Here is a 15600-nt window from a genome sequence, read left to right as displayed (position 1 = left end):
CTTACACTCATTACCAGAAAGTGTGTTTTCATAACTAATAAGTAAGTAATACTTCTATAAAATTTTATTAGCCTATCGCTTTTCGTTTTCAAGATAAAAAATAAAAACATTATTTTTCCGCCATCTTTTTACCGCGATATCTCCCTAATGGTTGACTTTTGACCCAACGTTTCTAAAGCAAACTACCCTTTATTTTGAACAAGGAATCACCGCTGAAGTTTTTCGCATTTGTTTTGAAACACCCTGTATAATTAAAGATAACATATTTCAGAGGGTTGTCAGAAAATGCAGTTCTAAAAGTTTGCATCAGTTCTCATGTAAAACTCACGTAAATGGACTGATGGATCCGTAGGCAGATAGTCGGCATCCAAGATACACTTGTCGAGAATCTCCAGCAGTTTGTCGGTAGTGTTGGCGAAGTTCTTCACGTTGCCATTGACAGTCAAGTCGGTGATACACCCATGGAAAGGTTCCTCCGAACCAACGGTACCTTGTAAGGGTCGGATTCTACGTGGCAAGCCGCCCACGTACATGGTGGCATGGAGAACGTGTAGTGGTGGAGGCGTACTGTCTGTTCTGTTTAGAAAAAAATAATAGATATGTATAGTAAAGAACCGATTTTTATCAACTTTTTTAGCTGTTAAGCTATAGGTATCTACACAGATAATTATACAGGGTGTTTCAAAACAAATGCGAAAAACTTCAGGGGGTGATTCCTTGTTCAAAATAAAGGGTAGTTTGCTTCATAAACGTTGGGTCAAAAGTCAACCATTAGGGAGATATCGCGGTACAAAGATGGCGGAAAAATAATGTTCTTATTTTTTATCTTGAAAACGAAAAGAGATAGACTAATGAAATTTTATGGAAGCATTACTATTATGAAAACACACTGTCTGGTAATTTTTCACTTTTTAAAATGAGTGGAAGGGGTTGAAATAAACTACCCCTATCATTCTTGTTAACGAAATTTAAAGAAAAATCTTCTCAAACACATGCAAAAAATTAATTTGGATAGTTTAGTTTGTTTAGAAACTTTTTTATCTCTTGTATTTTTTTATAAAACTCACCGATTTGAAATTAAAAAATAAAATGTAAAGCATTACATGTCAGGACTAAAAATATTTTTAGATTAAGAATCTAGTGATAATAATAATAATCTAGATAATAACGTATTGCAGTAGGGTAATGTCAAATAAAACAATATTAGAAACATCCTAAAAAGTGACAGCGACCGACTAGATTTTTTTCTCGTAAAAATTACAGCTGCCCACTAGATTCTTTATCTAAAAATGTTTTTTGTCCTGACATGTAATGCTTTACATTTTATTTTTTAATTTCAAATCGGTGAGTTTTATCAAAAACACAAGAGATAAAAAGTTTCTAAATAAACTAAACTATCAAAATTAATTTTTTGCATGTGTTTGGTAAGATTTTTCTTTAAATTTCGTTAACAAGAATGATAGGGGTAGTTTATTTCAACCCTTCCACTCATTTTAAAAAGTGAAAAATTACCAGAAAGTGTATTTTCACAACAGTAATGCTTCCGTAAAATTTCATTAGTCTATCTCTTTTCGTTTTCAAGATAAAAAATAAAAACATTATTTTTCCGCCATCTTTGTACCGCGATATCTCCCTAATGGTTGACTTTTGACCCAACGTTTATAAAGCAAACTACCCTTTATTTTGAACAAGGCTTCACCCCCTGAAGTTTTTCGCATTTGTTTTGAAACGCCCTGTATACCTAGTAAAATATTTAAATATTAAAATCGCAATCGCATGTTACAGTTGGAGCGATTTAAAAATCGCAATCGCAGTTTCATTTGCGATTTAAGAATCGCAGTTTTGCTCATCTCTATCATATGGTACTTACACCTTGTTTCCAAGATCATCAAAGTCAATCCTCAAGATTGTGCCGTTATGGATAACGGATACCACGTGCCAGTCGCCATCGTCGAAGGTCTCGCTGGAAACCAGCTCGATTTTCTGGCTGATGACCTTCAGGTGACCTCCGACCAGTGCCAAGGACACGCCGTTACTTTGGTCGGCGTCGGTTAGGTAGAAAACGAGTCCGTTCTTCTCCCTGGTCTTGAATTTGAGCGAAATGTGCAGGTCGTTATCGATGGAGATACGATCCCAACCGACATATCCACGTCTCGATTTGTTAAAGGATACCAAAGGAGCAAACTTGGCAGGACATCCGGGAGTAACGTCAAACGATTTGAGATGGTTCCTCAGGTCCACCAGCTCACCGGTAATAGTGACGTTGTTGATACAACCGTCAAATTTGATGTTGGTCACGTCTTTGAATGGGTGCGGATGAGGATATCCTCCGAAAGTAACCGTTTCGATCATTTCCAAGCCAGATCCGGTGATATCTTGGGTCACGTCCATCACCTCGTCGTTGTCGATTGTCAGTTTGCCTCGGGCGCCGTCTCTGATTGCCGAAATCTTGTGCCAATTGCCGTCGTTGTACTGTTTGGTTGAGGCGAATTTCTTCGTGCCGCTTCCAAGATTGTACTAAAAAATGGTAAAAGATAAAAGCTTGAATAAACAGACTAAGAAAGGAGTCAAATATTTATGTTGAATAAACAGACAAATGAAGGACTCAAATCTTATTTTTTGTGTTGAATAAAAAGACTAACGAGCGAGCCAAATACCGTATCATCGAAAAAAAAAACGGCGCCAGGTTTTTTTTCGATCATACGGTATTATATTTCTGTTGATTAAACAGACAAAGGACGGATTCAAATTTTATTTTTCTGTTGAATAAAATGATTAAAACGACGTCCAGTTGGCTGGGAAATGACGATCGATGACATTTCCCATATAAATTTACATATCCATCGGTCTTCAATTCATCATCTTCATTTCCTAGCCCTCGCTAGCGCCGTTTTTTTTCCGATCATACGGTATTATATTTCTGTTGAATAAACAGACAAAGGAATGACTCAAATATTATTTTTCTGTTGAATAAAGAGACTAAGAAGTTGAATATTTCCGATGAATAAACAGACTAAGAAGAGAGTGAAATATTTCTGTTGAATAAACAGACTAACGAAGGAGTCAAATATTTATGTTGAATAAACAGTCTAACGAATCAGACAGATATTATTTTTCTGTTGAATAAAAAGACTAAAGAGGGAGCCAAATATCGTATGATCGAAAAAAACGGCGTCCATTTGGCTGGGAAATGACGATCGATGATATTTCCCATATAAATTTACATATCCATCATTCTTCATTTCATAGCCATCACTGGCGCCGTTTTTTTTTCGATCATACGGTATTATATTTCTGTTGAATAAACGGACGATGGAAGGACTCAAATATTTTTCTGTTGAATAAAGGGACTAAGGAGTTGAATATTTCTGTTGAATAAACAGATTAAGGAGGGAGTCAAAAATTTGTGTTGAATAAACATTCTAACGAAGGAGACAAATATTATATTTCTGTTGAATAAAGAGACGGAGTTGAATATTTCCGATGAATAAACAGACTAAGAAGAGAGTGAAATATTTCTGTTGAATAAACAGACTAACGAAGGAGTCAAATATTTTTCCGTTGAATAGACAAAGAAATGAGTCAAATATTATTTTTCTTTTGACAAAAAAGAGACTAAGGAATGAGTTGAATATTTCTGTTGAAAAGACAGACTAAGAAAGAGTCAAATATTACTTCCTGGTGGATAAACACACTAAGGAAGTAGTCAAATATTTCTGTTGAATAAACAGACAAAGGAAGAGTCAAATATTATTTTCTTTTGAATAAGCAGACTAGGAAGGAATTTAATATTTCTGTTGAGAGAACAGACTTACGAAGAAGTCAAATATTATTTTTCTGTTGAATAAACAGACTAAGGAAGGTGTCAAATATTTCTGTTGAATAAACAGACAAAGGAAGAAGTAAAATATTATTTTTCTGTTGAATAAACAGACTAAGAAAGGAGTCAAATATTATCTTTTTGTTGAATAAACAGATTAAGAAACCAAATATTATTTTTTACTTGAAAAAACAGAATAATGAAGGAGGTATATTCATATACAAAGGTAATAGATATAATTTTGTGATGTTGGATTACCAAAAAATATTTCGCACTAGGCACTCTACGATTAAAAACTTACTTGGTACAATATTTTGCCATTGCGCAACTCCAGAGCAACGAAAGTGTTTTCTTTGCCGGCCAAGAACAATAAACCTTCGGTAGCGAAAGTTTTGAATGCGAGGGTTATGGCTGATTTCAATCTCAACTGGAACGATCTGGCATCGATCAGTACGTAACCTTGTCCGTTAAATCTGTACCCAGTACTTGGTTGAAGTACCACCAACTTATCTCTGAAACAGTAATTTTAATTTCAAATTTTCATGTAGGGTTATTTTGTCGAGTTAAAAAAGTCTTAGACTTATACATACTAAGGGCTGGCAAAGGTTAGTCTTGCTAAGAGACGTGTAAGGGGATATAGCAGATTTGTCGCAGTTGACCGGTCGACCCAATCAGTACCTCTGTCAGTACTTAAAGTTCTAGGGAAAGGTGTACAGCATGTGTTCAGCTTCACGATTTAATTACGTCTCGTGATACTTTGTTTATTTATCAACGAGTCGTAATTTTCCCTATAGCTTGAAAATTTTTAAGTGCAAGCTAGAAACTTGCATTTTTGGTAAAAATACGTGGAATTGAGTTGGTGTTCGACAGTGGTCGCGCTATTAGAACTTTGAATTCAAAAAATCGATATCGCGAAATCTATTAGAAATAATTGATTGTAGTTTTTTTCAAAAACTTGCTTAATATTTCAGCTGTATTTTCTTCGTAGATAGTATGTGAAAATCTTTATCAATAAAAAAATTACACGATTGCTGAAAATTGATATCTTCTAAAAGTAAATGAATGGATTGTTTACAATTTTAGAATGGAAAAAAACAACCTTATCGAATTTGTCTTATGTAAACATATTGTAAAAGATCCGATCTTCAAAGTAAAAAAAGTTTCAATATCTAAAGTGGTTCTTGAGTTATGGCGTGTTATGTGTTAAAAAGTTGAGTTTTTAAATTATCGCGATTACTGTCGTTTTCTCGTTTAAAAAAAATGACACCTTAAAGATATCCTTATAATTCCATTTCAGATGCTCAGAAACATGCCTAATTTTAACTAGTTATATTTTCGAAAAATAAGCGGTTTGCGATCGTGATTTTACTTTACTTGATAGTGAAACCGCAACAGCACACCCTCGCATTTTAAAGTAACAGTTGCCAGCACGGTATAGCTATAAGTTTACTACTATTTCTGCAAAGTCTAATTTTCAAGAGGTAAAGATATAATACAGGTCTAATTCTGTTTAAAAAAACAACCTTCCCTATAACTTTTATATTTAACATTTTTTTTGTAAACCTCGAAACAGATGAGATAATAGACTTTATCGTTGGCTCACCCTGTACTATGGCATTACCTTTCGACAGCTCCATGATTGTTTTCGTATCCCTCGACAAAGTTCCACAAAGACACTGGATTATTTCCCACCACCAAGTCTTCGATTTCACCGTCGAACGAATTGACGTCGATGTCATGTTGCATGTCATAATTGACGGGGAATCCGCCCACGAACAATTTCGATTTTTCCTTGTCCAAATTGAATATTGTCAGTGGTCCTTGAAGGGACTGTTCCTGGGTTATCACGTGGTCTTGACCATCGGCATACTCCTCCCTGATGGAGAGTTTCACGTTGTGACCCACCCTGTGAATATCACAGATATAAATTGTTATTAAATTGAAAAGAAAAATGTTAAATCTAAACTTAACTAGAGAACTACTACAACTGTAATTCAAATAATATAAAATGATACATAAAAAGATTTATACAGGGTGACCCAGGCAGGATGAGCGTACATTAGAAATTTCTAGAAAACTACAATATCTAGATCAAGGATTTTTTGCATATCAATGTTTTACAACGTGATCTATCGATTAAATATATTTTCAGTATGGCAGCACTTCCGGAAATACCGGAAGTAGACAGCAACTTTCTTATTTTAAATGGGTGCCCCCATTTTTTATTACATAATTAAATTCTCTGTAAAATTCTATAAATTTTGATTTTAACAAATCTAGTAGCTGTCATGGAATTGAGCTTTTAAAAACTTATCATAAATCATTTTTTTATGTTATTTAAGATTTAGTTTTAAAACGTATATTTTTCTTGATTTTATCTAGCTTCCTTTGACATTAAGTGTCAAACACTCAGACAATTCATTTCCATATGTCAGATAACTAATTATTTGAATTTCCTATATTATAAATACTGCCTGCTTAAGAGTTTAAAAAGTGTATTTATAAAAATATATCTCGTATTTTCGCTCTTTAGTGATATCTAATAGTTGAAATTATTAATAATATACCGTATGATCGAAAAAAAAGCATTTTATATTTACATCTATTGCGTTATCTATATCACAGATTATATTGTTTCTATATTGTGGTTTACACTGACCTTTCTATTATAAACTGATACCATACGCCATCGTCGACTCGTTTGTCATTCAGGATGACCTGTTCCCTGCCATTTCCTATGTCCAGATTGAGCACCGGAAATCCGTTTTGAACGATCAATGCCATATAATCATCCTGGAAAATATTATAAAAGATTTCCATAATTCAATATAATCACTTATTTTATGTTTTAATTTCGATTATAGGTACTTATAATCTTTAACGAAAAAAGTTCTACCATTCTTTTTATTAGTCAATGATTTGAATCACAGCTTATTCAGTACCAGCTTGTCGTCTTCGCTTATTTTTGAGTATCCGCGAGTAACTTACTACGCCTATTCTCGTACGTGTGCCAGCAGCAAGAGCACCTTCTTCGTTTTTAAACGGATTTTCAGTAGGGCTCAGAACTCGACTTGTTAAACAGGAGTCTTAAATAAGCGCAACTATTTGCAAGGCTGGTAGATCTCGATAAATGAAACATATTTTCTCTTTACTGTTTTTCAAATACGTCCAAAATAACTAAGATATTTTACTTTGAAAATTACAAAAAAATATTTTTCGCTTAAATTTTAAAAACCACTGGACCATTTCTGGGTTTCCCATGGTACAAAGAATACAAGGTATGATATTGCGCAGGTTGGTCGCTACGTCACAGGTGATAACAGGTGCAATTGGTCAGCACTCTCCGCGCGCCAATTCAAATCGTCAAGATATTGTTATAAACTTGTTTTTTTGTTTATATACCGTCATTGAATTATCGCTAAGCAAGTTACTGTGGAGCAGTGCGTAAGGAGTCGGGCTAGGAAGCGAGAGACCGGAGTTCGAATCTCGGCCGGGACATAACTTTTTATTTATTTTTTTAAATACTGTTGTATTCTATAGTTTATTTTTGTAGTATAAAAAAAAGAACTATTTATTCTGTTATTTTTAATCTCCGGTATTAATATAAATTGATTGTTGGTACAATACCTCATTTAATATAAAATAATATCTACTTTTTGAAATGTATCGGGCACTAATTGTACCTAAAAGTAATATATTTTTAGTGATATACCATATTGTAAACTATTTAATATTTCAGTCACTTAAAAAGTTAATTTGCATTGAATAATTGCCTACCATTAAAGGAAATTTGAGCTATATAATCCTTGATGGTCATATTCTGGGTATGCAAATACTTCCTCTAAATTTTGGGTTTCGTTCAACCGATTTATTCTCAAAACCTGAAACATCTACATATAAAAAGAAGCACAGGTCACTAATTATAATAGACTTCACCCTTGGAATTACTTCTATCACAATTACAATACATTCATCTGCATTGGCATTTTCTACTTTTCGATGGGAAACTTCAACTTCCCAACATTTTTTAAATGATGTAACAATTCCTCTTGTGGTTACTTTTCCATAGATATCCTCATCTCTGTCCTCATGTGAATTCAGAGGCAATGAACATGAAAATTATTTACCATAAACATCGCAAACTAAAAACCTAATAAACAATTTTATACCGAATATAGAAATAAATTTAGTATTCTTACCTATTATTATCGTCCAAATCCATGTTAATAGATAATTATTTTTAAATATATTTTTGGAACTGCTGGTTTTAGTAATTATTAAATTAAACGAACTAAAAAGTCTTAAAAATAAACAATTCTTAACCATAACCCCAAAAAATGCAGATCTCCTGTCAACTTTCTTTATTTTTTATTTATTCATTATTTTCCTAGTGACGTCACAGGTGGTATGCGCGAACTGAACGAAATTGGAGCCGCTATCGATCATACCTTGTATTCTTTGTACCATGTGGGTTTCCTTTCTTGTAAATTTAATCTACTCTCTATGTTGCCATATTATGAAGATATTATGTTTTTTAATTAAAATTTAAAAAAATTCAAAAATTTCCAAGATCTTTTTGCGAAAAAAACCTCATAGACGTGTTTCTGGGGTCGAAATATACTACCCCCAAAAATAATTGCACTTATTGAAGACTCACCCTGTATAACATAAGATAAGCAAATCTCTAGGTACTGTTCAATTTGCGAAGTCTTTCTTCACAGATTGTCATTCTCTCTCTTATCCATGTCTATCACATGAAATGGAAATTTTGCATCAAAAACGTTCAGACCATTATATTTCTTACATCGTACGTGTATTTTTTTCTTTTTTACATACGGATCACCTTCATTACAAATAGAGGATCGTACATCCTTCTAATGTGCACGAATAGAAAAAGGCAAACATCGTATTTGTATTCCCGCCGATATCGAACAAAACGAATTGCCGACTGTCAAAGTTGTCGTTAAATTTCCTATAGTTTCCCGTAAATTTTTGTGGGATTTTCTGTGTTTATTTAGTTATTTGTGATTTAATTTGTGTTTAAAATGCCGTCCCGTTTTAGTGAAAAAGAACAACGGCTCATATCAAAAGTTATCGAGTATTTGAAACTCGAAAAGGATGCTGGAAAACCCCTTTTACCTGTGTCGGCTGTTTACGATGTAATTGGACAACTACCGAGTTAATATTTTGTAATTAAATCGAAAATATTCAGGTGTTTTATAGAAAGCATCGTAGGCTTTAAGAATTTAATTTCATTCGACTGTGCAAAGAATAAGTTCCAGAGGAATCGTGAAAGGTAAAGAACAAAAAGCAGCAAAAAAGTCCACAACATTCGATTGTCCCGTGGAATTCCTGCTTACAAGGTCCATGAACATATTAGAGGACGTATTTATTCATTGTATACTGCGGGTAGGCTACAAGAAACCTGTCATTGTTTAATATTTTGTTATTAAATTTGTTATTGTTAGTTTACAACCAGAGATATAAACAAACTCATGCACCAAGTCACGAAATACGTGAAAACCAATATGGCGCCGAAAATGATGACGAAAGTTTCAAACTTCGCAAATTGAACAGTAGGTGCTCGTAAGTCGGCAAGCTGGCTATTAACTGGCTGTGATTCGAATCATCTCTTACCGTTTTGGTTTTTCTCAAGCTGGTTCCGTTGGGATTGCCAAGATAGAAAATCAAACCGTTTGGTTTATCCGTCTTGAAGTACCCGCTGATTTTCGTCGACGTTGTCAAATCTTCGATGTTGCTCGGGTTTCTCAGCTCCAGGGTGGTGTTGGGATAGAATTTGACGCCTACTTTGATTTGATTAGCTATATCCCGAGCCAGTTCGATCTGCTGACTTAGCTTATTGATGCTGTTTTTAATTCCTGAAAAAATATCAAGATATATACAGGGTGTTTCAAAGAACATGTGCCATCTCTCGTGGGGAGATTGCTCACGTAAATACAAGATTTATTGTCTGCAAATTTTCTAAAAAAAAAATTAATACATTTTTTGAACACAACAAAACAATATTAACTAAACAAAACTAGAAAACGTCATTTTTACTACATCACAAGCAAATAAAAATTAATACGTAGCCAAGAGTCATAATTCAGGATTTCTCTGGGGGGTGCCCAGCAGTACCTGGGGGGGGAGGTACTCCCGGGCACCCCTGTAGTTACGCCAATGGTTTGGTTGCAAAAAATGTACTATATTTTTTTTTAAATTTAGCCCAAATAATCTGATGCTCTTTCAGACTTTTTTATGTAAAAATTACATAATGCGTCAGTGCTATTCTTGAAAAAATGTAACATGAATGTAACTGGTCACAAAATTTGGACACTTTAGTTGTCCATAAGTGTTTTTCTTATACAAAATATATTAGAAAACGGTTTTTTTTCAATTTACCTTCCGACGTTTCATTTCGTTTCTTCTGTATATTCGGCAATTGCTCCAAACTCTCGATAATTGACGGTAGGGTTTCGTTGGCCGCATCAATCTGCTTCTGCGTCTGGATGACGTCACGTTTTATATCATCGACCTCCTTGGGCAAAGCCTGTGCCTTCTCTTTTTCTTCAGGAAGCTAAAAATATTGGGTTATACAAAAAATACGTAGTTGTTCTATGTCCACGCGATATTGAAACTCCCTGTATATTTTGTAGGTCTGCTTTGTTATTTTTTGTTTCCCAGAAACTATGCGATTTGGCGTTTTTTTACAAGACACAAAAAATGTAGTAAATACTAAAAGCACCATTTTACGAAAAGAAAATTTGTCGTCGGTGGTGTTGGAAAATATTTAAACTAAAATTTATGTAGGGGTTTTCACCCTTCCCGTACTAAGAAGTCTACTAAGGACAGGCAAACGTTAGTCTTGGGTCGAGATTTCCGTCTGTAAGAAGAGTAAAATGCGTTTATAACGTACTGAACAAAGATAGAACAGTAAACACGTTGCCAAACGTATGAAATAAACCGAGAAACTGTGCACATTGTTAAGAGACGTGGAAGGAGATATAGCAGATTTGTCGCAGTCGACTCAATCGGTACCTCTGTCGGTACTTCAAGTTCTAGGGAAAAGTGTACATGATGCGTTCAGCTTCATGATTTAATTACGTCTCGTGATACTTAATTTGTTTATTTATTAACGAGTCGTTGTAATTTTCCCTATAGCTTGAAAAATTTTAAGTGCATGTTAAAAACACTTGCATTTTTGGTAAAAATAAGTGGAACTGAGTTGGTATTCGACAGTGGTCGCGCTATTAGAACTCTGAATTCAAAAATCGATATCTCAAAATCTACTAAAAATAATTGATTGTAGTTTTTTCGGGAACTTTCTTAACATTTCTGTTATATTTTCTTCGCAGACAGTATGTGAAAATCTTTATAAATAAAAAAGTTACACAATTGCTGAAAATTGCTATGCACTAAAAGTAAATGGATGGGTTGTTTAAAATTTTTGAATGAAGAAAAACAACTTTATCGAATTTTTCTTATTTAAACATATTGTAAAAGATCCAATCTTCAAAATAAAAAAAGTTTCAATATCTATAGTGCTTCCTAAGTTATGGCGTATTATGTGTTAAAAATTGAGTTTATAAATTATCGCAATTCCTGACGTTTTATCGTTATAAAAAATGGACATCCCAACGATATCCTTATAATTCCGTTTCAAATATCTAATGATTTTATCTAGTTATCTTTTCGAAAAAAAAGGCGTTTAAAAATAAGCGGTTTGCGATCGTGATTTTACTTTACTTGATAGGGAAAGGCGTACCGGCGAAATGTGGCAAGCCGCAACAGCACACCGTCGCATTTCTCTCAATCCGACTTAATAAGATCCCGATGCGATTTACTTCCACACATGTAAATACCGACCCAAATATAACAGTTGCCAGCACGGTATAGGGGATCCCGTGATATAGCGCCAGCGAGATAACTTTTATTAAGATCTTTATTACTGTTTACTTCTAAGGAGCTTAACTTGTCGGTGGCTAGAACTGTTTATTATGCACTTTTCGAGTCGCACCTCAAATATGCCCTTCCATTCTGGGGTACGTGTTGTGCGACTCAATTTGACCGCATTTTCAAGCTCCAGAAGAGAGCTGTTCGATATTAACTGGGACTAAACAGCAGAAATCATTGCCAGGACTTTTTTAAAAAATTAAAAATATTAACTCTTGCTTCCTTATTTATATTTGAATCCGTTTGCCTAATACGTAAGCATGTATCAGCTTCTCAAGAACGGCCATCTCACACTTATCAACTCAGGAACGCGGAGCAAGATCTTTAACTACCTACCCCACGCTCAGAGTTAGTTAAAAGTTCAATATTATACCACTCGAAAAAAATGCACAATCACCTGCCATTTGAAATCAAATCCATAACATCATTTTCTTCGCAAAGCATTGAAATCTTATTTACTAGACAAGGCTTTCTACGCCGTAAATGACTTATATTTTGATGATCGAATTTGATCTTGTAAACACTGGTCTAATATTACTATAAATATAGTAAATATTTTTGAATCTTATTTTTTCTCTGACACTGTAAACATTTAGAACTGTTTATTTTAAACAAAAAGACTGACAATGTAATTTGTATACTTGTTTTGTATTCTCTTTTGTTTGTTTACTTTACCTTTGCCTACAAATTGTAAAATTTTTTGACAATAAAGGCATTTATTTTATTTTTATTTTTACCTTGGCAAAAGAAGCGTTAACTTTCTCGTCGACGTTGGTCGTATGACTTATGGCCTCTTCCGCCATCTTGGTGGCCGTCCTGTAATTCTTGTCCAGAGGTTCCGAAAAGTGTTCAATGTTCTTCAGGATTTGCTCCACGTCCTTCAGCAGCATGTCGTTGTTTTCGTGGACGCCTTTGACCGGGTTGAACAACAAAATGGCCCTCCTCAAGACCGGTTCCAAATCGTTTTTGGCCTTTTCCTTTAACCTAAAATACTTTGTACTGTATCTAATATCTAATATGGGCATTAAAAAATGAAAACTTACTTTTGTGCATCGTCCAGGGCTGTACTGGAAATACCGTCCGATTCTAGAGTCCTCTCCTGCACATTGCTGAGAATGGAGACGGCATGATCGGTGTCGTTTTGGGCTGATTCAGCAGCATCATGGGCGCTAGATTACAAAAAAGAACATATTAGTCAAAAAAAGAAGAATGGACAAAATCAACTCTAAAGAACATACAGGTTGTTAATTTGTTTATTACTCGCGGCAAGAACTTTATGGTTGAAATATGGCAACCTCGGCCCGCTCGTCGATAGACGACGAGACGCGACGGGACGAGTCGGCAGGAAACCCTATGTGCATGCGTTCTCAATAAGCAGTGTTGCCATTTTGTTCCCCTATAAGTAACTGTCCAGTTAACAACCTGTATATTATGAATCAGACCAAGCTATATAGTTTAATTAATTTATTTATTCTTTAATTCAAATACATACAGGGTGTTTCAAAAAACATGTGCCATCTCTCGTGGAAAGATTCCTCGCGTAAAAATAAGATATATTTTCTATATCAACATAGATCCGATTCTGCTTTGTTTCGTAGCTACAGGGTGTTAAAATCTTAATATTTTTTCGATTTATTATAATTTTCTACCAAGTACTTTTAGCGTTTCGAATGAAATTTTGAGGGTAAAAGTTACTATAAATGCGACATATTTTAAAGCCAAAAATGTGTCGACATATTCACCAGGGACGTGCATATGGGTTATCACTGGAATATTTTTATATATATATTTTTAAGATTATATTTATTTTTGCCTCGGTCCAAGCTAATAGCAACCTTTAAAAAATTTTAATATCATTAACTTGCAAAAGTTTTAAATAAGTACTCATTGATTTCTCTTCAAAAAAAAATGAAAAAAAGTTCCTATAAACATGGGTATGGAAATGAATAGAGTTACAGGATGTTAAACCTTTTTAAAATTAGGTTTTTTGTATTTATCTTCAATACCATTATTTTTTTTTATTTGAAATTGCTGTAGGTTGGACTAGTAGTAATAATATTTAATAATATAAATTAGATTAAATATATAATTTATTAATTTTATTTTTATTCTAATTTTATTATTAATTGTGATTAATAAAATAGCGTTCATCTCATCAAGGACGCCGAATTCGACAAAATATCAAGAGATAACTTTTAATTGGCATTAAACGGCCTACACAATTTTAATATCAAAAGAATAAAGTCAGTGGCGCACATGCTTTTTTTTTAAATATTCCAGTGATAACCCAGATGCACGTCCCTGATGAATTTATCGACACTTTTTTAGCATTAAAATATGTAGCACTTATAGTAATCTTTGCTCTCAAAATTTCATTCGAATCACTAAAGGTATTTGGAAGAAAATTATAATAAATCGGGAGATTATTAAGAATTTAACACTCTGTAGCTACGAAACAAATCAGAATATTTGTTGATATGAGAAATCAATCATATTTTTACGTGAGGAATCTCCCCAGGAGAGATAGCACATGTTTTTGAAACACCCTGTATATTACTCGAGAAGTCTTCTAAGTTTGCTGGTAAATATAAAAATATTAGTAGTTAAATTTTACAATTCTGTAGTTGAACTGGTTTATATTGGTCAGAATTACTAATAATTTGCATACTTAACAAATAATATACCAAGAATGACAATGCCAGGTAGTTTAAAATAATAATTTTTATATAAACTTATAAATTTTTTATGTACAGTTTTTTATGTACTTAAAGAGACTTGAAAAAAATAAAATAATGAACAAATCCAGTAACATCTTTGCAACCCCAACGACCTAAAGCCAAGAATAAAAAGAAAAAAAAATATAAATATCTACCTTTTAACAGCATCAACGATGTCCCTGTATGCTCTTGCTGCCCTAATCGCATCTTTCGATCCAAACTGACTGTCGGACAATATGTGTTCCAGTTTTTCCACTTTTTCCGACAAATTGCTGGCATGATCCTGCACTTGAGGTTTGAGTTTTTTAATATTATCTATAGCTTCCTTGTCTGAATCTAGCCTAAATATAACAACAAAAAAATAAGTATATGTGTTCCAAGTATTTTAGTTTTTCCCCATCGTTACTTCAGCAGAATTCTAGTAGGATAGCAAAAACTTAAAATGAATTTGAAACGCTCATATATCTTGTCACCTTCTTGGGCATTATGATCTATAGTCTGTCCAACGACGAGAGGATCCATGACAGTGACAGTTGTGTGTCATCATTTTAATGCACAGGTTAATTGTATTTTCTGTCATATTATGTAAGTCATCTTTCAAAAATCTTTCCTGACTCCTTGGACAGACTATAAAACCCTTTGGTCCCAACAAAAAAGGTTAAGTTACTTAGCAACGCCTTAACAAGACAATCTGCACACTGATTATTATTATGCAATACATTTTATATTAAAAAATATTCCCAAAAATACTGAAATAATAATGAAGTAAAAAACTAAATGTTGACCACGGGCGTTAGTATACAATAATGCCCATCTTGTAACAAATATCCTTCCGGCCAAAGGCACTAGCGTTGTTCCTTATCATCCTCTGGGCATTATCGTCCTACTAACACTCTTCCTGAATAAATAAACAGGCCTTAGTATGCAATAATGCCCACGTATCACTGAGTCAATAAATGGGCGTTATTATAAAATAATGCCCATCGTGACAAACACCATTCTGGTCTAAAGCACCTGAGATATTTATTATTGCCTAACCTAACCTAAACGTCCTGGATATATAAATAAACAGGAGTTAGTACGCAATAATTCCCATAATGTAACAAATAT

General features: G+C 33.8%; 1 protein-coding gene across 1 annotated transcript in view; it reads right to left on the bottom strand.

Annotated features, from left to right (window-relative positions):
• Positions 1-15600, bottom strand: part of LOC115889992 (laminin subunit alpha) — a 126615-nt gene that overhangs the window by 11843 nt on the left and 99172 nt on the right. Inside the window, exons 40-49 of the mRNA XM_030910100.1 lie at positions 14646-14831; positions 12817-12942; positions 12511-12757; positions 10223-10397; positions 9458-9699; positions 6480-6613; positions 5442-5726; positions 4122-4332; positions 1871-2517; positions 329-576 (exon numbers count right to left, since the gene is read on the bottom strand). Of these exons, the coding sequence (XP_030765960.1) occupies positions 329-576; positions 1871-2517; positions 4122-4332; positions 5442-5726; positions 6480-6613; positions 9458-9699; positions 10223-10397; positions 12511-12757; positions 12817-12942; positions 14646-14831 (2501 nt within the window). The remainder of the gene's footprint in view (positions 1-328; positions 577-1870; positions 2518-4121; positions 4333-5441; positions 5727-6479; positions 6614-9457; positions 9700-10222; positions 10398-12510; positions 12758-12816; positions 12943-14645; positions 14832-15600) is intronic.

This window comes from Sitophilus oryzae, unplaced genomic scaffold (assembly GCF_002938485.1).
Source record: "Sitophilus oryzae breed Bouriz unplaced genomic scaffold, Soryzae_2.0 scaffold_857_pilon_pilon, whole genome shotgun sequence".
Lineage (NCBI taxonomy): Eukaryota > Metazoa > Arthropoda > Insecta > Coleoptera > Curculionidae > Sitophilus > Sitophilus oryzae.
The sequence above is the reverse complement of the archived record's forward strand: the minus strand, read 5'-3'. Positions and strand labels throughout refer to the sequence as shown.